Genomic DNA, 21,224 nt, shown 5'->3' with positions numbered 1-21,224 from the left:
GTGTCTGTCTGGATATGGTCTTAATGAGAGACATGTATCTTCAGAAAGAGACCTTACTGGTCTTATTCTCTCATCTCCCCAGTGCTTGTCTCACTGCCTGGCACCTAGTAGGTGCTCAGTTATTTTCACTTTAGAAAAACGCTCGACTGAGATGGGATTTACACACCTTACAGATGTGTCATCCAACATTCAGTTCAATGGTTTTTCAGTGCATCAGCGTTAATCTCTGCTCTCCTCATTCCCCCCTCCTTCCCTTCCCCTTCCTTTTCCCTCTTCTGGACTGGAATTATTTGGCTCAAGCAATCCTCCCTCCTCAGCCTCTTGAGTGGCGGGACTGTAAGTGTATGTGCTATCAGGCACATCTAAGAAAAAAAAGTCCTTGTAATTTGGGATACACATAGTTCACTAGGTTACTGTTCAGTGGCTCAGCCTGTCTCTGTTGCCACTTTGCCTGTGTTTGGTTACCCAAGCTCATCCTGGGATTCAGACTTTGGCAAGGGCCTTGGGAACAGTATTATCAGAGTTCTTAACATGTTGTTACTCGCTTTTGTTCTTTCTATTTCAAAATCAATTTTGATTTCAAACCTTTAGATCACATCTTCTCAGGTATCTTAAAAATGTTACTAACATTTTTTTTAAAGCATCACTGTCAAAGTTGGGTGGTAATCTAGTTTTCGTTCCCTTAGAAGGCACTTGCCCAAAGGAATTCTGATTTAAAGCGTGGCAATTTTACTAGAATGGCTTAGTCATTCAGAGTCAGTATTCCCAGGTACATGGTGTGTTCTTGCATCATGCAACGGCAAATCTGTTTATTGCAACAATCAAGTGTTTAGAATGATTCCTATGTTGCTTCTTTTCCCAGGAATTTTTGTATATTGGACTTTATATTCTGTCTTCAGTATTTGTCACTTTCTCTCTAATCTCTTTGGAAAAAGTCATTCCATTTCCTTTTAGTTGTTTTAAAAGCGTTTGATCCCTTCACCACCTCAGCGTTCCTTTTAGGGCGCTCTTCTCTCATCACCGAGGTTGTCAAATTGTTGTTTATTTGTTCTTTCATGTCTCGCCTTGTTTGCACTCTGCCCTTTAGCTTGTCTGGAAACAGGAGGTTGCAGGGACATGGGTATTTCTGGCCTGTTTCCATCTTCCTCCTCTTCACTCCTCTTCCTCCCTTGATCTCCTCCTCTTCTTCCCTTCCTCTCTTTTCTCTGTTCCTCCTCTCACCTCCTCTTCTCCCTTCTTCTCTGCTTTTCTCTTACCCGGATTCTTCACTGCCGTCGCTCTTCCTCTCCTCCTTTGTCTCGTCTTCATTCTGAGTCAGTGTCTTGTATTGTTGTATAGTTGACCCTGACCTGAAACTAGGTAGCCCAGACTGGCCTTGAACTTGAGATCTTACTGTCTTAGCCTTCTGGGCGCTAGCATCACAGGCATGTGCCACCATGCCAGGCTCTCTTGCTTTGAGGTTGAGGGACCAGAGCTCCGCTGTTTGTCACTTTCAGGATTATATACTTGCTTTCCCTGCCCTCCTGGCTCTGCCCTCCTCCTCTGCTTGCATCTGGATCTTTCTTCTCCTTTATCCCTAGCACCTTTCTGCTGCTCAGTTGTGGCTCTTCTCAGGTGGTCTTCTCCTCCCTGGAAGCACCATCCTGGAGGAGAGGCCGCAGGGCAGCTCTGAGAGGAAACAAGTCTGCACTCCTTTGCCAGTAGGAGTGGAGAGGCCCTCTGGTTCTGCTGCAGCTCTCCCTTGGGCCCAGCAGGAGATCTGCAAGCCTTCATTGCAGCCCCCTTTGGCTTTTCTCTCACAGACGCCTCCCAGGCCTGTGGCTGACGGCTAGTCCTCACCTGATTAAATTTCGGGGTTTTCAGCCTTGCCTTGTCATGAGTTTTGTCATAAGTGCTTGCCCTGGACTTTGCTTTTGCTTTTTTTTTTAAATGCAGGGATTTAGAGAGATTAAAAAAACGACTCTGCTGTCACTGTCATCTCTTCCCAGAATCCCTTTCTAAATAGGCATCTTTAATAACCCCAATAAATCCTCCCTTAATAATAACCCCGCCAGACAAGGCACAAAGGAAGGAAGCTGCCAGCAAGACTGAAATTGAAGGCGAACAGGCAGCTGGTAACAGGCCAATTGATTACAGTGGATTAGAGCTCATTGTGCCTCACAAAAGTGATTACACTGATGGCCCAGAACAGTGCTTGTTCATTTGGAGCGGTGCTTCCCAGCCAGGGGATGCAGATGGCCTCAGGGGGTGCCATGGTGCAATTCCTTCAGCCCCGGAGCAGGAGCAAGCTACAGGAGCTGCACATTGCCTCCACCCCCTCCCCCCCCCCCGCCGTGGCTTTTTCTACTAACCCTCAATTGGTCAGAAATGTCACTGTGAGCCTTGCATATGGATTGATTTATTTCTCAAGCAGAATTCACTTTAAAAATTTCCCTAAGATTTTATTTTGGAAACTTTAAATATATGCATTTGTAAGCAGATAGAGAGAATGGGTGCACCAGAGCCTCCAGGTGCTGCAAACAGACTCCAGATGCATGCACCACTTTGTGCATCTGGCTTTATGTGGGCACTGGGGAATTGAACCTGGGTCCTTTGCTTTATAGGCAAGTGCTTTAACTACTGAGCCATCTCTCCTGCCCCTATTTTGGAAACTTTAATCTTGCTAGAAAGTATGAGACTGACATAGTGAATTAGGATCTATATACCCTTGACCTAGGCTTATGAGATATTATGGTTTGACTCTGAAATGCCTCTCAAAATCTCATGTTTTGAACCCTTGTTTACCAGTGGGTGGTGGTCTTTCAGGAGGCTGGATCGTTTAGGAGGGAGGTGGGGGCTGGCTGGCATGTAGGAGGTCACTAGGGGTGGCTGTGCCCTGACCCTGGTTCCTGCCTTGTTCTCACTTCCTCATCTTCTATGATGTAAACAGCCTCCTCCACTTGCTTCTGCTGCCATGAGCTCTCTAGCATGCCCTTGCCACCGTGATGGACTGAAATTCTCTGAAACTGTGAGCCCACATGAGCCCCCATCAGGTTGTTTCTGACAGGTCTTGTAGTCACAGCAACACAAGCACTCATTGGCACTTTTATTGAACAGTGGAAAGCCAAGACTGTGTGAACAAGTAGCACATTGTATGAGCAAAGAGTAAGGAACTTTCAACTTTGGATAATCCTTAAACATTTGTTAAAGGATAGGATTTAGGGGCATGACCTGCTGGACTCCGCTGATCCGGAATGCACCTGCACTCTGATCTCAGGAGCAATCACATGATGCCCACCTGTTGCCTTCAGCAGATCTGTGGGCCCATAGTTACTGACCTTGTGGTTTTAAAGCTATGATCAGCACTTCTTATGCATGTATGTTTGTTCTGAATCAAGAGTCCAGCCGTGTTTCTGAGGAAAGGAGCAGATAGCATATCTTAAGATCAGTCAGCATCTCTAAACATTGCTTTTCAGTATTGGTCATTTGTGCTGTTCAGGCCAAAGGTGCGCCAAGGCAAAGGAAACCCAGTCACATTGCTTTAAGTGGATGGATTACACAGTCGTAAGATTAACTTTAAAGTCATTTACAGGTAAGGAATTTAGCATCTCATAGCAACAGTACCACAAAATGTATTTGTAAGGTCCATAAGAAATATTCCCAGTTCTTTCCCATAGTTTATTCCCATATTCCATTCTTGTAGTTCATCCCCACACCTGAGCTTGTGTGTGTGTGTGTGTGTGTGTGTGTGTGTGTGTGAGAGAGAGAGAGAGAGAGAGAGAGAGAGAGAGAGAGAGAGAGGGAGGGAGAGGGAGAGGGAGAGGGAGAGGGAGAGGGAGAGAGGGAGGGGGTGGGAGTGCTCCAGCAATTCTCAGGCATCTGCTCTCCATGGCACTGGGGTTAAGATGTGTGTGACTATACTCAGCTATTTATGAGGGTCTTGGGAATCAAACTCAAGAGGTGCACTGGCTGCTTCAGGCCCTAGTGTTAGCATAGGAAGTGCTCTGAATCCCTGGCCCATCTTTCCAGCCCAGTTCTTACTGTTTTCTAAATACATACGTAAGTATATAGATACATACATACAGATACATTAATGTTTGAATTTCCTACACTGATAAATCTTCTTGCATTTATCGCCTCAAACACATCTTTCCACATTACCATAGCATTATTATGTCTGAGAAAGTTGACAGTAATTCCATCACATCTACATGTGGTTCATATTCACAATTCCCTAGTTGATCCCAAATACATTTTATGGCCATTTGTCCTTTAGATTCAGGAGCTAAACAAGGTTTATGCACCATCTTTGGTGGTTCTACTGTCAGGCCTTCTGTCTGAATGTTGGGAATATATTCTTTCCTTTAAGGAGGTCAGAACAGAGTAGCACCCATCTTCCAAATAAAAGCACTAATGAGTTGGACTTCCTCACAGCTCTGTGCAGGTAGCCTAATCCCAGAGTATCTCACTCACCCTTTCTAGGAGATTCCGTCTGATTTTCTCCTGGCTGCAAGCCCACTGTGCTGGCAGCTCCCGGAGCCCTTCTCACCTTGCTTGTGTGAGTGTCGGCCTGCAGGAGGCCAGCCCGTGAGACTCGGGGCCTGAGCTCTTGTTGCTAAGAGCCTGGAGTCCAGAGAGCAAGCATCTTCCTACTTCGAAGTGTCTGATGCCATTTTTCAAGAATTTGTCCTCACGGTGGAACTGGGATGGAGTACAGAGGGAAGTGGCTCTCAAGTGTCAACTACCGCAGTGACAGACAGCTAAAGAGCCTCGTCTTCTATTTGCTATGTCAACTTGTACAGGCGTTCGCTGTCAAAGGGAACATCATTGTTTCCTCAGGAATGTGGTTCACTTGGCTAGATCCTCAGGGCCTGATTTTGCAGCAGTAGCAGTGTGCATATTTGAGGAGCCAATCAGAGATTCTCCATGGTTACTGAACCGCAAGGTGCCACAAGAGGCTGTGTGAACCTCGGCTCAGGGTTTTGTGATGACCTACTTTTATACTGTGTCCTTACTTTGGTCCTAAAATTCCCAGCCCAAGGAGCTTTTCATATCTAGAGTTCACACGCAATAGGGGACTGTGGTGGTTTGAATGTCAAGTGTCCCCATGGCCTCATGTGTTTGTGATTAAGCCTCATGCTCAGTCCTCAGCTGGTAGAGCCTTTGGGAGGTGGAGGCCTGCTGGAGGAGGTGTGTCACTGGGGGAGGATCTTGGGGTTTTTAATAGTTCAGACCTATTGGGTGTCAGCTAGCTAGCTCACTCTCATTGTTAGCTCCCACCCGGTGTGACAAGATGTGATGTCCAGCCTCTGCAGTGATTTCCCCGCCACAGTGAAACTTCCACTTGAGGCTGTAGGGTGAAATAAACCCTTCTCTCCCACTAGTGCTTTTGAATGGAGCGGGAACGAGAAGGAAAGTGCACCATCCCTCCGACTGAATATTCATGTGCCGGGGTCATGGAAGTAAAGAGATGGCCAGGTGGGAGAGATGAAGAAGGGATCTTTGGGAACCGGAAGCATATTCCTTGTTTGAAGGGCAGCAGTTACTCAGCACTAGCCCAGAATGACTTTGCACTCCCTTGGATAACTTAGAGCTCTTGGCTTGTTCAAGAGAATTCTAGATCTTTAAGGGAAATATCGTGCTTTTTAATTATTTACACCTAATAAAAATTACTTACACCTCTCTACACTCTGAGAGTCATCAAAGTGAGTCTCTCAGCCAGAACAGGCAGACAGCTCTGATGTAATGCATGAATCACCCTTCTCAGCAGCCTCGTGGCTGTTCCGCTGTGAGGCCTCACTGCTAGGTCTTGCTTGCTAACTAGTTATTTATTTTGTCCTTGCTTCATTCCCAGTCTAGTCTCCTGCCCGTGATCTCAAGAGGGTGGGGTTTGATGAGACTGTTGCGGCTTATTCCAGAGCCAGGCTGCGTTTCCACTTGGTCTTTACATGTAGATGTCTCACCTGGCAAACCTGGCGTTGGGACCACAACTCCGCAGAAGCCAGGACCCCACACCCAGCTCCTTGTAAGAAAGGTTTCAGGCTAGGCTTTGTACCCCCTTTCTCATGTACAACCTGCGAGGTGATACCTTCTCATTCCCAAACACAGCTTGTGGCTTCTAGGTTCCGGACCAGGTGTCCTGCTGGAATTGTCACAAAGGCGGTGGCATCTGCACCCCTGAGAAACCCTGCATTTACCAGAGCAATAATAGTTCTTGAGTCTTGTTCTTCTCTCATGTTATATGGGATTTTTAAAGCTATATTTATGTTTACCACACAAATTCCTTGGATTTTCAGTCTCACTTATGAGATATTTAGTTGCTCTTTAAATCCTACTATTTGGGCTATTATTACTATCTCTCTAGGGTAGGATAGGAGATCCTCACAAGGAGATCTATTTATTTATTTCTCTCCCTCCCTGCTTCTTTTCCTCCCCTCCCTCCCTCCCTTAACATTATATTGTAAAGTAATCATAGATTTGCTGAATAACCACAAGGATAGTGAGTAACTACTATATTTCCTTTCTTTGAATCACTACTTATCGATAGCATTTTGTCATCGAGGTACACTTATCTATATATCTGTATCTCTATTTTTCCTTCTTGCACATCCAGTTAGGAGTATCTATTTTTCTTATTTATTTTTTTTTAGAGAGGGAGAATTGGCATGCCAGGGCCTCAGCTGAGCACTCAAACTCTAGATGCTTGCGCCACCTGGTGGGCATGTGAGTCCTCGTGCTTGTCTCACCTTTGTGCATCTGGCTTATGTGGGATCTGGAGAGTTGAACATGGGTCCTTAGGGTTCACAGGCAATCGCCTTAACCACTAAGCCATCTCTAAGTAATGACTTATATGGCTCCAGTGGAATGATAAAATGCAGGAAGTATGTAGCATTGGTGCATTATGATTGTGTGTCATACATGCTTTTTGTTAGCACATTCCTGATGCAACTCCAAGGAAGGAAAAGTTCTTTTGGCTCATATTTCAGAAGTGTCCATCCACAGGCACAGGCCCTGTTGTTTCTGGGTTGTGGAGAACAGGACATCATGGTGGAGAGGGCTCAGTAGGACAGAGGGTTATGACAGCTGGGAAGCAGAGACAGGAAGGGGACAGGAGGAAGAGCTCATCTTCAGTAGTCTTCCTTCAGTGAGGTCCCACCCACCACGAATGCTGACTAGGGATTGATCTCTTGGAGAGGCCAGAGCCTTCAAGATGCAATCTCTTCTCCAAACCCATCTGATGGCAACAAACTTTTAACACATGAGTCTTGCTATGGATACTTTATATCCAAGCCACAACAGTTCATATTTAAATTTTATCAATGGATGGGTGAAGTCTTTGTGTGTGAGGGGTGAGGGGTACATGTGCATGCATATACATATGCAAATGAAGGCCAGAGGAGAGCCTTGGGTTTTGTTCCTCAGTCACCATATGCTTTTTTTTTTTTGAGACAGGGTCTCTCACCAGTCTGGAGCTCATTAATTAGCCTCAATTGGTTGGCCACTGAGCTCTAGGCTCTGCCTGTCTCCATCTCCCCAGTGCTGGGATTATAAATGCAAGCTACCATGTCAAGCTTTTTTAAAAAAAAATATTTACTTTTATTTATTTATTTGAGATGGGGGAGGGAGAGAGAGAGAATGGGTACACCTAGGCCTCCAGCCACTGCAAATGAACTCCAGATGTGTGTACCACCTTGTGCATCTGGCTAACGTGGGTGCTGGGAATCGAGCCTCAAACCGGGGTCCTTAGGCTTCACAGGCAAATGCTTAACTGCTAAGCCATCTCTCAGTTTTTTTTTTTTTTTTTAACATGAGTTCTGGGGATAGGACTCAGGTCCTCTTGCTTGCTGGCAGACTCTTTACCAGTGAACTGTCTTTTCAGTCCTGACTAATCCTATTATGGCAGTCCTCTTTGATCCCCTGTATTGGAATGTCCCATCTCTTTGTTCTCTTTAATCTGGAATGCTTCTAGTTGTCCTGACCTTGACTTTTCTGTATTCTGTTGAGTTGCTCAGTAGAAAATCCCTCACTTTGGGTTCTTCAGCTGTTTCCTCATGATTTGACTCAGGTTATGTGTTTGATAGGATCTCAAAGGTATTTAATCCCTTCCCTCTTGGCCTATTAAAGGGACACTAACTACCAAATAGAGTTCTGGTCTCCCAGATGGCAAAGCTCAGCGCCAAGAAGTCAAAGACGAGAGCAGATGCAGCACTTGTTGGCCCCAAGAAGGCTACATCACTAAGGGATGTTTGGCACATGAGGTCTTTTTTAAAACGGTGACTCCAGGTTTAAAGACCTTGAAACGCCACAGAGAAACCCAGTCTTCAAGCTGCTCAGAAGCTGGCAGATCCGGCAGTGCAGGGCCAGGCTCCCGTGGCTCGTTGTTACTGTGGGCACCCTTGGAGCAGGCATGTGCTCTCTTGCACCATGTCCTCCCCTCACCCACCTGCTTCCAGGATAGGATGCTTGTTATGGGAGGCCCCCTGGCCTGCTTCACTTCCCTAGGTTAACTGCTTGGCCTCTGTAGCTTTGTGTTGCAGTTACCTTCTCATTGCTGGAACGAAACACCTGACCAGAAATAGCTTACAGGGGGAAAGGGTTTATGTCAGGCTTACACTTTCCAGGGGAAGCTTCATCATGGTGGAAGGAGCTGGCTTACTTCATCACACGTCCACACAGAGAGACCCAACAGCCAGAGCTCAAGCTGGCTCTGAACACAGGTTAGGGCTGCACTCAAGATCCACCCTTACGGACACACCTCCTCCAGCAGGGCTCCACCTGCTGGAGACTAAGTAGGAAGCTTAATGGAAAATACCTGAGGCTGGGGATTGAGAGATGGCTCAGTGGTTAAAGGTGCTTGCTTACAGAACTAAAACAGGGTTCAATTCCCCAATATACAAAGTTGCACGTACATCTGGAGTTCATCCATGGTGGCAACAAGTCCTGGCACCTTCTAATTCTTTCTCTCTGCTTGCAAATAAATAAATAAAAATATTTTTAAAATGCCTAAGGCTATGGGGGACATTTATAATCAAATCACCACAGCTTGTGACTTGGAAACCCTGTTTTTTGGGGGTCGGGTGGGGAGAGAGGAGGTTCATTTGTGTATTCACTCTTCTGTTTATATCTCTCGTAAGTTGTCACATGGGTGTCTGGTTCCCAGGGAAGCCTGGTTCAGTGAGAGAATCCTTTTCCTCTCAGTTAACCCAGGAAATGCTGATTTCCAGGGACCTAAACCAGCTCTGGGAACTGTAGCAAGTGTTGTCTGAGGCAGCAAGGTTGGCTCCTGCATGTAGGGTGTAGGAGATGGGAGAGCCCTCAGTGATGCCCAGCCTGGGCGTGCTTCCAGTCGAGGTTGGAGCACAATCCCGATCTCCTCCCTGGCCTCGCTCCCCAGGAGGCAGCAGACCCCTTGGGTTTGGTTTGTTTTGGCCTTGGTGATTAACTTAAGGATGATAATGTCAGCACAATTTAGCGTTGGTTGTATGTGAGGTACTTTGGATGTATTTGTAAACACAGACATCACAAAGGGTCTACTTTTATTGTCCCATTGTACAAGTGATGAAGTGAGGTTCACCCCCATAGCCAAGGTCACACAGAAGCAGCGTGAGCATCCACACGAGTCCCTGCCTGGCCTCAAAGCAAGTGCTTTTTATTGTCCGAGTGTTACACTGAGCTTCCTTCTTGATAAATGAACACCCAGTAAATAACGTCTGTGGGTTTAGGGTGGGTGGCATGACAGGGGACTGAGATTCCAGCTCTTGAGTTTGGAAGCCTGTGGTTTTCCTGTTGTGCTCAGGATATTTTGAGGGTGTCATCTGCCATTAACTATCTTCATGGGTTATTGGAATCAATCGGGCTCTTTCCCTGGCTGTGCATCTGAACTGCAGGGGCCAGTGTGCCATTGTGAGTGGCATTGACCAGGTGGCTAATAAAATGAGATGTGGTTTATAAAAGAAATAGGGAAAGGGCACGAAAAGCCAAACAAGCCTTTTACAGGTTTACCCCTATCTTCATCCACCTCCCCAAAGCTGGTGGAGATGAGATGCCATTTAGCTCAAGCCAGAGAAGGGCCGGGGGAAATCAGTCCCTGGCAGCCCCCAGGCTGTGACTTCTATTTAAGAAAACTAGAAAGAAAGGGAAAACACTCCCTTTTTGTACTTAGGAAGGCACTGCTGTGCTCTGCATAGTGGCCTTCAGATTCCTGGTCCTGTTTGGGTCTTGGTCATGGCGTGGCAGGAGGGTACAGGGCAATGAGTGGCTGACACACTAGAGGTGTCCTGGAGGTTTTTACAGTGTAGCTCCAGGTCCCATTCCAGAGTGCGGTTCCCAAGAGCGGTCTGTGAATTTACTTTTGACTTTTATTTCTTCACCTCTGAATGTTAATGTGTATTTTCTTTGAGCAAAACATTCTCTTTTGTCATTATGGCACACAGTGAAGATTAGGAAATGAACACCGACACACCTTAGCATCTAATCCTTGCTTCATATGACTCTCAACTTTTACCATTTGTCCTTGTCATATGAGATCTGGCAGAATGACAGGAACCAGTGACCCTTTACAGGTCATTGTTAGGTCTCTGCAGGCCAGAATGGCTTTTCTGTGTCCTTGGCCTTTTTTTGTTGTTCATTTTTATTTATTTATTTGAGAGTGACGGGGGGGGGGGGGAGAGAATGGGCGCGCCAGGGCTTTCAGCCGCTGAAAATGAACTCCAGATGTGTGCACCCCCTTGTGCATCTGGCTAATGTGGATCCTGGGGAATCGAGGCTCGAACCGGAGTCCTTAGGCTTCACAGGCAAGCACTTAACCGCTAAGCTGAAGGTTGCAGCCAGTTTACTTTGCAGAGTCCCCGCGTGCCGTTTGCTTGGTGCTTCCTAACGGGTGACTCAGTTTGCATATTTCCGTAGGGAGACCCCAGCCGTGACACAGGTTCCACATGCATCCTGGCAGGAAGGGCGGGTTTTCAATCTGCTCCGTCTCTGATGTTGTTCACTTCGACAGTCTGTTCAAGTGCTGCGTGTCACTTTTCCCCACCATCAGGTTATTCTTTTTTTTTTTTTTTTCCTGTAAAACAGGTACCAGTTTTGATTTTATTTAATCATATTAACATACATGACACATCAAAATGAGAAATGCACAAACTTAACCATTCAATAGCTTACCTGGCTCCAAAAGAACATTATATTCATACTGAACATTTACACATCCTCCCACCTAACGTGATGCGTGTTCTAAAAGGTTATTCTTTGTCACTCTGCAAGGAGTGTCTTGTGAGGAGGAGTTGATAATTTTGTAGCCATAAATATATTATTATGAATTAACCTTGTCATTTTTCTAGTCCAAGCATTAATGTGTCTCTAGTTTATTCAACATCTCATTGTCCATTTCTCTCACTTTTTCCATCGTAAAATTGCCCCAGCTTTCCCCAGTGAGAAACATACTGTATTCTGCTGGGATTCTCTCATGAGTTCACAGTAGTTCCTTGAATTCTGACCCAGCACAATAGTGCTGGCATCTCATTTTCTCTTCTTGTGTGTGTGAATGTTCATATGTATGTGTATACACGTGTATGTGCGCACATGTGCATGCAACAGGGTTGACCTTAGTCACTCATCTAAAAAATATTTATTTATTTATTTGAGAGAGAGAGAGAGAGAGAGAGAGAGAGAATGGGCATGCCAGGGCCTCTAGCCACTGCAAACGAACTCTAGACATGTGTGCTTGCACCAATGTGCACCTGGCTTACGTAGGTCCCAGGGAATCAAACTTGGGTCTTTCGGCTTTGTAAATGCCTTAACCATTAAGCCATCTCTCCAGCTTGATTCTACTTAAGTAACTAAACTTTAATGGCTCCAGAACTGTACAGGAAGGAAATGATGAGACTGTGGAGAGATCTGCAGTGAGCAGACTTTTCCACTGACTCCACTGAAGGAGGTCTCCATCTTCTGACCTCATCTGGAAGACTACTGGACCAGAGCTGAAGGTGTTGGACTTTGGATCCCTCAAAGGCCCATCCCAGTTCCTTCCCTGCAAGTTCTTGGCCTGTGTGCCGAGCCTCTGTTCCCTCACCCAGTCACATCCCAACAGTGGCATTGCAGTAGTGGATTTCCACATCCATGGAAGCTCTGCTGGCACTGAACATGTACCTCCGTGTTTCCTCCTCAGTCCCAAAGCAATACACCATGGCAGCTACCCACAGAATGACTTAAAAGGGAGATGAAGTCTTCTCCCTTCATTTTATTTTTATTTTTTTATTTTTGAAGAAAGATTTATTTAATTTATTTATTTGAGAGCCACAGCCAGAGAAAGAGGCAGAGAGAAAGAGAGAGAGACAGAGAGAGAATGGGTGCTCCAGGGTCTCTAACCACTGCAAACGAACTCCAGATGCATGCACTACCTTGTGCATCTGGCTTACGTGGGTCCTGGGGAGTGGAGCCTCTAACTGGGGTCCTTAGGCTTCACACACAAGTGCTTAACTGCTAAGCCAACTCTCCAGCCCTATTTATTTATTTATTTACTTTTTAATGTGTACCATGCATGTGTGTGTTCATCTGTGTATAAACACCAGTGTGTGTGGAGTCCGGAGAGTGTGTTCCCCGATTGTTTTCCAAGTTATATCCTGAGGAAGGGTCTCTTACTGGAGCCCTGAACTCACTGGTTCAGCTAATTGAGCTCTGGCTTTACGGCTGGGTTGCTGTGCCTGCCCAGCATTTCCGTGGGTGCCAGGATCCAAACTCAGATTCTCATGCTTGTGTGACAAGTACTTCACTCATCAAACCATCTCCACACTACAGTGTTTATTTTGTATTAGGGATTATAAATAATACACAGATGATTTAAAGCATACAGGAGGATGTGCCCAGGTTACACACAGCCCTCACATCATTTTTTAAATTTTTATTTATTTACTTGAGAGCAACAGAGAGACAGACAGAGAGAGAAAGAGGGAGAGAGAATGGGCACGCCAGGGCCTCTAGCCACTGCAAACGAATTCCAGACATGTGCGCCCCCTTGTGCATCTGGCTAACGTGGGTCCTGGGGAATGGAGCCTCGAACTGGGGTCCTTAGGCTTCACAGGCAAGTGCTTAACCGCTAAGCCATCTCTCCAGCCCCACATCATTTTTTATAAAGGACTTGATCGTCCAGGATTTTGATATTCTCAGGGAGTCCTGGAACCAATTCCTCTTGGGTACTGAGGACGGACAGTACTTCACGGTTATGAGGGATACATAAGACATGGCCCCTCTCCTCAGGGGATGGAGGGTGAGCAGAGGCCAGGGTGTTACATTGTTGGACCTGAGCAGCCTGTCAGGGTTCTGGTAAGAGCTGAAAAAGCTGCCCTCACCCTCTATGGTGAGGGTGCTGTTGACAGGCCAGGTCTCAGAGAAAGGGAAGTTCATGGGCGTCAATCCGTGCACTGGGCTATAGCAGCAGATCAGGTCAGCGGCAGCAAAGACGCAGATGTCATCCTCTCCTTTCCTGTATTCCTGTTATGACCCCACTGCTCTGGAGACAGGCCGGCTGGCTGGGCTTCTCCCCACAGCCCTCCTAGGACTGCTCATGCCTTCTACAGGCAGTCAGACGACTGGCGCCTTCTGACTGTGGAGTCACTGCCCAGGTTTGAATCCCAACTCTGCCACTTACCCTCTTGTCGTCTGCTAGGAAATCGCTCAGCATCCCTGCGAGCATCTGAGTTTGTCAGTATTGAAAGAGTCTGTCTCTCCTCTCCCCCTGCACAGCTCAGGCCAGGCAAGTGGGAGCTGCTATGTTGCCACAGTGGGAGCCACAGGAGGGTGTGAGCGCAGAACAGAAAACCCCGGCTTCCACTCTGTGATAACAGGCTTGAGAGGTCGTCAGCCCTTCATAGGTGGGACTGGAGGAACCCAACAGATTCCGTGCAGTTAGGGGGAAATGGGTTTTTAGCTTTGACGGTCTTATATTTCGCTGTGACCTGAACCTTCACGTCTTACGAGTGGCTCCCCGCTCCACCCCCTAGCCTTTTGTTGATACACATTTTGATCAGGTCTTCATGGCTTTGGGTGACCAGGCCACTTAGACAGTCTTCTAGTAGGTGGGCGTGATTATAGTTATGTCTACCCGCTACCCACCAGGAGGTAGCGCACGTGTGTATACAGATGTGCCTGCCCGTGCCGAGGCCAAAGGAAAACGTTGCATGCCCCCTCCCTAGCTCATCTGCATGTTTCTCTGAGATGGACTCCCACTGCTTCCAGAGCTGTTTTTGTGAGTGCCAGTGAGTCACCAGTCTCTGCTCCCTATGGAAGTGGGGTTACAAATGTGTGTGGCTATGCCCAGCTGTGCATGTGGGTTGCTTGGAAGTCAAACTCAAGCCGTCTTAGGCCCTCTCGGGCCTTTATGCCTGTGTAGGAAGCGCTCTTCCCCTCGGAGCCATCTCTCTAGTCCAAGCCAAGCTTTTGTCTGCCACAGAAAGCAGAATTCCTGTAGGTGTGCCTTATTGGGCTGTGTGGATGCCTGTGAATTACCAAATGCACTTAACAGGTTCGTTAGTTTTGTTTTGAGTAATTATCCTTTGAGTGGTGCTGTCTGGGATTGTGGGTTGTTTATTCTGACATGGGGGCAGGCATAATCGCCTTGACTTGCAAACATTAATTATTGCAGTCATTGGAAGCTGCGTGAGAGGTACTTGCCACCTACTCTGTGATTTGCATCTTTCCCAATGCTGTTAAAGAAAGCTGCAGGGTGGCCAGCGGGCGGACTGGGGCTGGGTGAGGGGTTGGCGTGCCCTTCCGGAGCCCTGAAGAAGGGATACTAGCACACGTCTCTGTAACCCCACGGCCCCCGCCCCAGCCTTCCCAGTCCCGACCGCCTTCACCTCTTGTCTGGATGACTGCCCCCGCCTGCAGCTCGTCGGCCTTCTCACACGCACTGTGCTGTGCTTCTAGCTCCCTTTCCTTGGCTGCCCTTCTCTAAGAATAACACCCCAGTCCTTGCAGCGCAGGGCCTTCGTGACTCATGCCATGCCCCCAGAGACTTTTCTGCAGCCCTTCCCCCTGCCTGAGCCTTGGCGCTGGCAGCCAGCCTGGAGACCTCTTGGAGACACCCACTGTCGGGTCCCACTCTGCTGTTCGGAATCGGGAGCAGACGTTCACCAGCCTGCATGTGGTCTGTGTGCACGCACGCCACCACACTTGATGAGTCCCCTGTGGGTCCCCCCTAACTTCAGGTCCTGCCTTGTTTGCCACCTTCCAGAAAAGTCTCATAGACCTCACTTACTAGAATACCCTGCCGCCCCATATCCTGCGTTATCTGGAACTCTGTCTCCTATTTAAAAGACACTTCACTCGTTTTATTTGTGTGCGTGTGTATGCACGTATGTACGTACGCGTGTGCACGCGTGCCATGGGAAAGGACAGGCAGAGGAGATCAGAAGACAACCTTAAGGTGTTTGTGTTCTCACACCCTCCTCGACACAGGGTCTCCTACTGTGCAAATGAACGCAAGACCTGGTGGCCTGCTTAGGGCTCCATTGTCACAGGCGTGTTGAGGTCACACTTAGCGTGCAGCTTTACCCGGGTGCTAGGCAGGACGGAACTTTTCAAGCGAGTACCTTAAACTACGGATTCGTCTCTCCAGCTCTCCGTTACCTGCTAGCTGATTGATGGGGCCTCACCTCTCTTGTGAGGATAGGGATCTGGCCCGTCCTGTCACCCACCCCCCATGTCCGTTGTCGAAATGATACTCAACGCAGAGTGTACACTTCTCCCAGAGAAGTACTTGTTGGGGGACTTGCACGCTCTCTGTGCCAATCCTGGCAGGTCCTTGGTACCCCGGTTGTTTAGGGAAGTAAACAGATACAAAGAGGCATATCTGTATGTGCACATTTGGTTAGATGTGAGATGACTGGACTTTGACCTTTGATGGAAATCAGATTCCTGTTAAAAATGTTGGCATCACACTAGGAATCAGTTTTAAATGGAGCCTCAGTGTGTTATTAAAATACAGGTTCAAACCAGAAGCAGGGCAGCCGTGGTGACATCACAGTGCTGGCCAGAGGTGGAGATGGACGGGGACGTGTAGAGGTGGCTTATATTCTGGACCAGACAGGATGAGCTCTAGCAGCTGAGTGGCATGTGGAGCCTGCATTCCGCCTGCTGGAAGATGTGTTATGCCCAGTTCTCGGTGCCCCCAGTGACCACCAAGGAGAACCAAACATGTATGCAAAGGCAAGGAGCTTTATTTTGGGCTTAAGCTCAGACTCTTGACTCCAGCAATGCAATGGATCCATACAAGAGCCCCGAGTAGCAGGAGGACAGGTCTTTTATAGGGATTGGAACATAAAAGTAGAGGATGGTTACATGATTGGTTGGTTTAAACAGTAACTGTACTTGTATTCTTTTTGATTGGCTGGAGCAGAGAGGCAGAAGGCCTGTGCAAGTCTTGGGCTAGCCTGGACATGTCTAGGGGCTGACTCAGGTCCTCTGCCTGAGCAGGAATTTGAAACTTAGGCCTAGCCGGGGCAGTGCCTTACTGAAGCCTGTCATGGCACCAGTCTGGTTTCCGGGTCTTTCGGATGCTCTTCGATGGCTACTGCTAAGTCATGCCATGCAGAAACGTGTGTGTCGCATTCTTTGCCTGCTCTGAAGCCAGTGTGACTTGAAGTCACTTGGGCTGGGTGACCAGACTCTGGTTAAAGGACTCTTCTTCAACATGCAGAGCAATCTGTGTAGGCCAGGGATGGTTTTTCCTTCCCAGAAACTTGATTTTCAGAGCTTGTTTAGTTTCAAACACTTGCTATAAATATTTCGAGGGAGACTGTGCAGATTCCCATGGAAAGAGCCGTGACAGGCTGCCTTCGAGGAGGGGCCACTCCGAGGCTTCTGAGGGGTGTGTGGAGTTTTCCAGTGATTCCAGGTGCATGGTGGTTGCCACACCTGTCCCAGTGCTTCTCTTCCACAGTCCAACGCGGGAAGCAGGACAGGGGAAGCACTGCCATCCAGACTGAGTTGTCAGGGGCCCGCAGGCAACAGACCGCAGAGCCGACCTGAGCTTCTCAGCCAAGTAAGCATGAGACGTTGCAGGGAGGAACGGTGTTTGCACTGGTCAGTAGACTCAGTGACTCCGTGAGTGCTGGTCATAGTGAGTTGTTAAGTCAGGTCAGCTGCTGAAGTGTGTAATGTGACTCCATGCGGGACAGTGAATTCTGCACAAGTGTGCTCAGAGTGCCATGTGTGGCAGAGGGCATGACTGGTACCATTGGTTACTGGCGAGAATGGCATAGGCAATGTGGGGAGAAAACAATCTTCTAACCCCTATATTTAAAGGTGTATGACAGGTATTTCATCCATGCCTGAAGAGAATATAATAGACTGGGTATAAAAATGTTAATGACGTGCTGGTTTCCAGTTGATTTTTCGTCTTTCCTAAATGTCTTCCAATTAGACTATTTTGCCATGAGCCTTTTTATTTTTATAATTATAGAACAGGCCTGGTCGTGGGCTCTTTGTGTTGTGAGGAAGCATTCCAGCATGTTTAAGGATCTCATGTTCATGGCCCGTGGGGAGTGGGCACAGAAGTGGAACACTGGGAGAGGCTCCTCTTCCAGTGTAGCTGGCGAGGGATCAAGTCTCACTCCCCAGGGAGACAGAGGAAAGCTCCCATGGGCCTTGAGGACAGAAAGACCTGGGTTTTTACTGGTGACCTTGGCCATGCATTCTTGCTCAGAGACCTTCTCTGTCCCATTGATCTACAAGTTGGAGAGAATACCATTTCCACCAAACAAAGGATGGATGAGTGAATATGTGCATGTGTGAGTCACTGAGGTGACATGCGTGTGGCAGCCTTGTCTCCACAGTCCTCGTGTGCATGCCCAGCTAGTGTACATGGGAGGAGGATTTGGGAAGTAGGGTGTTCTTAGAGGCTGGCTTCTCTGTTCCACAGTGTAAGCTTATGTGGGGATGGGGTGGATTCCCTTCCCTACACAATGGGACTTGTGTTAGTTCCTGTGAGGAACTCAGAGGATGATACACACCTGCTGTGGGGCTGGCAAGTAGTCTGCTCCATGCAGGTAGTTGGTTCAGTATTAGGAGTTTCCCAAGGTCACCTCAGAATTTAATGTGTACCTCTGCCAGCTGCCTGGCCCCAAATAGCACCTGTGAGGTTGCTGGAGTCACACAGCCCTGTGTTAGCATTCCGAGTCTGTGGGTATTGGAATCAGTTAGTACTCACGTACCCACGAAAGGAACATTCCAGAAGGTATTCCCCAAAGTGCCCTTGATAACACAGCCATTTTCAGTGATGATCTTGGAAACAGGAGGCTATATTAATATTTATAAGATGCAAATTGTGTGTTTTTCTTTGTACAACTTCCCTCTCCCTGCTTTGGGTCTAAGTTGCCAGTTTTTAACGCTTTTTTTTTTTTTTTAACATTCTTATACCTGCAGAGAAAACGAGGTGCTCAAAGTCCAGCTGAAGAAGTATGTGGGAGCAGTCCAGATGCTGAAACGAGAAGGCCATACAGCTGAAGGTGAGGGGGGGCTGATGGGTCAGGGGAGGGCAGCCTTTCCCATCACCCGGGACTGGTACACTCAACACATGGATGAATGCATACTCAGAGACAGTGGGGAAGTGCTGCTGGCAAGGATCCCAGGAAACCAAGGGGAGAAACTCCGCTACCTAAATGAAAAGCAGATTTCCTGGATGGTCAGCAGCAGTCAGGTCAGTTTGGATCCTTAGGGGAATTTTAAGTCTAGAGTCTTGAGACCCTTGTGGAGGAGTGGGCTTGTGTGGTGCTGGTCAGGCCAGGGCCACAAGCACCTCAATGTCAACCGTGGTGGAGAATCAGAGCTCTGAGTAGACTGCCTGGGTTCTAATCCCAGCTCCAGGGCAGTCTGTTGACCTCTCTGTACGTCAGCACTCTTTGGTTGACAGCTTGTGGGGCAGGTAAGTACTTGATGTTTCGCTGTTGGTATTAGTCCTGCTGTTGATGAGGAGGACAGGCAAACAGAAGATGACCACTCCACAAAGATCTCCCCAGTGAAGCACTGCTCACCTCCTGAGTGTCCTGTGGCCAAGCCCTTGAACTCACATCAGCCTGTACAGGTGCAGGTGTGCACCACTGTACCTGGCTCACAACAGTTTCTTACAAAAGAGAAGCTCTAGGAGGATGGACGCTTTCAGCAAAAGCGAGACACTCCATACGCACAGGACTTGGGAGCCAGGCTGACCTACATTAGCTTTTGCCCCTTCCCTTCCTTCTATGGTGCTCGGGACTGCACCCAGGGTATTATGCGTGCTAAGCAAGCACCCTGCCACTTAGCCCCACACACTTCCAGGCCTGTGTCCGAATTCAAGCTCACTTGCTCTCATGAAACTATTTACCCCCATGTTTAAGGATGCATCACATCAATGTCGTGGTCATCCAGCTATGTTGTCAGGTTGTTTTTCTGTGTTGGAGATGGGATTTGTTGTCTAAATTTGGCTCTGTATTAGTTACTTTCCTTGTTGTGGTGAGAAAGTACCTCTTTCCATTATTCTGGAATGGGTCACCTTTGTGCCCTTCCTTCAGCATTCTGGCCGGAACACGTGGCCAGTTCTGTTGTGAATGAACGTGGATGCCTTCCCTCCTCGCCAGGAGCTAGTGGAGGGCAGTCTATGGTCAGAGCCAAGAGTTTCCTCTCCACCCTTGTTTTCACGTGGGGCACACGGCGGGACCGTCTAGTCGTGTAGCTAGCTGGCTTCCGGCCTGCAGAGGCTCGCTGGTAGCTAAAGGTCGACGAAGCAGCGAATCCCGTTGGCTCCAGACTCCAGGAGCTGACGGGACTGGTTATTTCGCAGGACTGGATTCACATTAGGCAAGCACTCAGACACAGATCTACAGCCAGAAGATCACTTTATTCAGCAGTCATGAGACACAGAGCTGGACCGGGAGGAGGACATCTGTGTCTGACCTCTTCTTCCATTAGGGGGTCAAGCGGGAAGCTAGAGGGCCACCTGTGGTCTGTGGGTAGGGGTGAGTCTGAGGTGCCATGACAGTAGGTCTGATGGTTATGTGTCCACCAAGAGAAGCATGTCAAGGCCTGGCAAGCCCTCTTTTGGGGCTTCCCAGGGCCCTTTGTCCTTTTCCAGCTCATGAAGTTCAAGGTGAGCACGTCCACTACAAACACCAATATCCTGTGGTCCTTGGCTAGCGATTGGCACCCTGAATTAACCGAGGCTCAGCCTTCTTCTTGAACCTAGATTTGGCCTCAGAATTTGCCTCTTCGGATAGGTGCCACCAGGAGAGATGCTCCAGAAGTTCGTGGAAGCCGCTCACCATCGCAGCACGCTTGTCCTGCACCGCTCCTTGGTCCCCCAGGGGTGCCTGTGGGTGCTGCTGTCTGTCCGTCTCCCTCTGTGGGAGCGTGGCTCTCCTCATCGTGAGCCGCCGCCCCTCGCTGCTTGCTGCTCACCACAATGCTTTGCTGCGGTCCCGTTCATCTTACCATGTGCTCGGTCAGAGCCACATTGTGATGTTCAGTCTTAGCTTGTGCATGTCCTTTCCTGGAAGGGCCAGTCCTGTAACCTCGTCCAGCCGGACGTTGCGTTGAGCGTAAGACGCAGCTCTTTCCTTTAGCACCATCGGGAGATCGAATTCCTCTGATCTTTTAATTTCCTTCGTAGTCTGAGAAGTCCCTGAGGTTTGGCCTTCAGCTGCATGCTCTCATGAGTGACTTTGTAGTGGAAGCTGCCTTTGCTGACGTCTTTTACAAGAGCCTGCTGCTTGGACACGGGCTGGGGAGGTTGTGTGGGCCTTTGGAGAGTGTAGTGCTGAGGTCTAGCCAGTTTAGGTTCAAGTCCTGGCTCAGCTAACCACAAGCATGCACATGACATCTTTGCACTGACTGCTTTTTTTTGTTGTTTTTGGTGGGGCGGGGGTGGGGGGGGCTGCCCCTTATTCTTTGCATTTTCTGGTAAAATATGCTGATTCTGCTTTGGGGAAACCCTCCAGGCAGCCCTTGGTGCTTGTTTTGCCTCTCACCTCAGCCTGTGTTTCCAAGAGCACTGGTCCAGGGAAGTGCATGTGCTCCAGCCAGAGACAATTGCTGTCCTCACAGTTCTGGGACTCCAGGGTGAGATGTACCTGCCTTCCCTTGTCCCTTAAACCTGAGAGGCTGGGCAGGACGGGGCTGGGCCGGGCAGCTGCTTTTTCACTCAAAAGGCCCAGGAGTCCTGTTAAGAATGCAGCCAGTGTCCAGGGAGTGGAGACTGGGCAAGAGAAACTGGATCCAGC

At 48.3% G+C, this 21,224-nt stretch overlaps 1 protein-coding gene across 1 annotated transcript in view; it reads left to right on the top strand.

Annotated features, from left to right (window-relative positions):
- Positions 1 to 21,224, top strand: part of Snx29 (sorting nexin 29) — a 459,228-nt gene that overhangs the window by 170,000 nt on the left and 268,004 nt on the right. The window contains exon 15 of the mRNA XM_045161574.1: positions 18,397 to 18,479. Within this exon, the coding sequence (XP_045017509.1) occupies positions 18,397 to 18,479 (83 nt within the window). The remainder of the gene's footprint in view (positions 1 to 18,396; positions 18,480 to 21,224) is intronic.

Source organism: Jaculus jaculus, chromosome 11 (assembly GCF_020740685.1).
Source record: "Jaculus jaculus isolate mJacJac1 chromosome 11, mJacJac1.mat.Y.cur, whole genome shotgun sequence".
NCBI classification, from domain to species: Eukaryota; Metazoa; Chordata; class Mammalia; order Rodentia; family Dipodidae; genus Jaculus; species Jaculus jaculus.
Note: the sequence above shows the minus strand (reverse complement) of the source record. Positions and strands in the feature narration are given on the sequence as shown.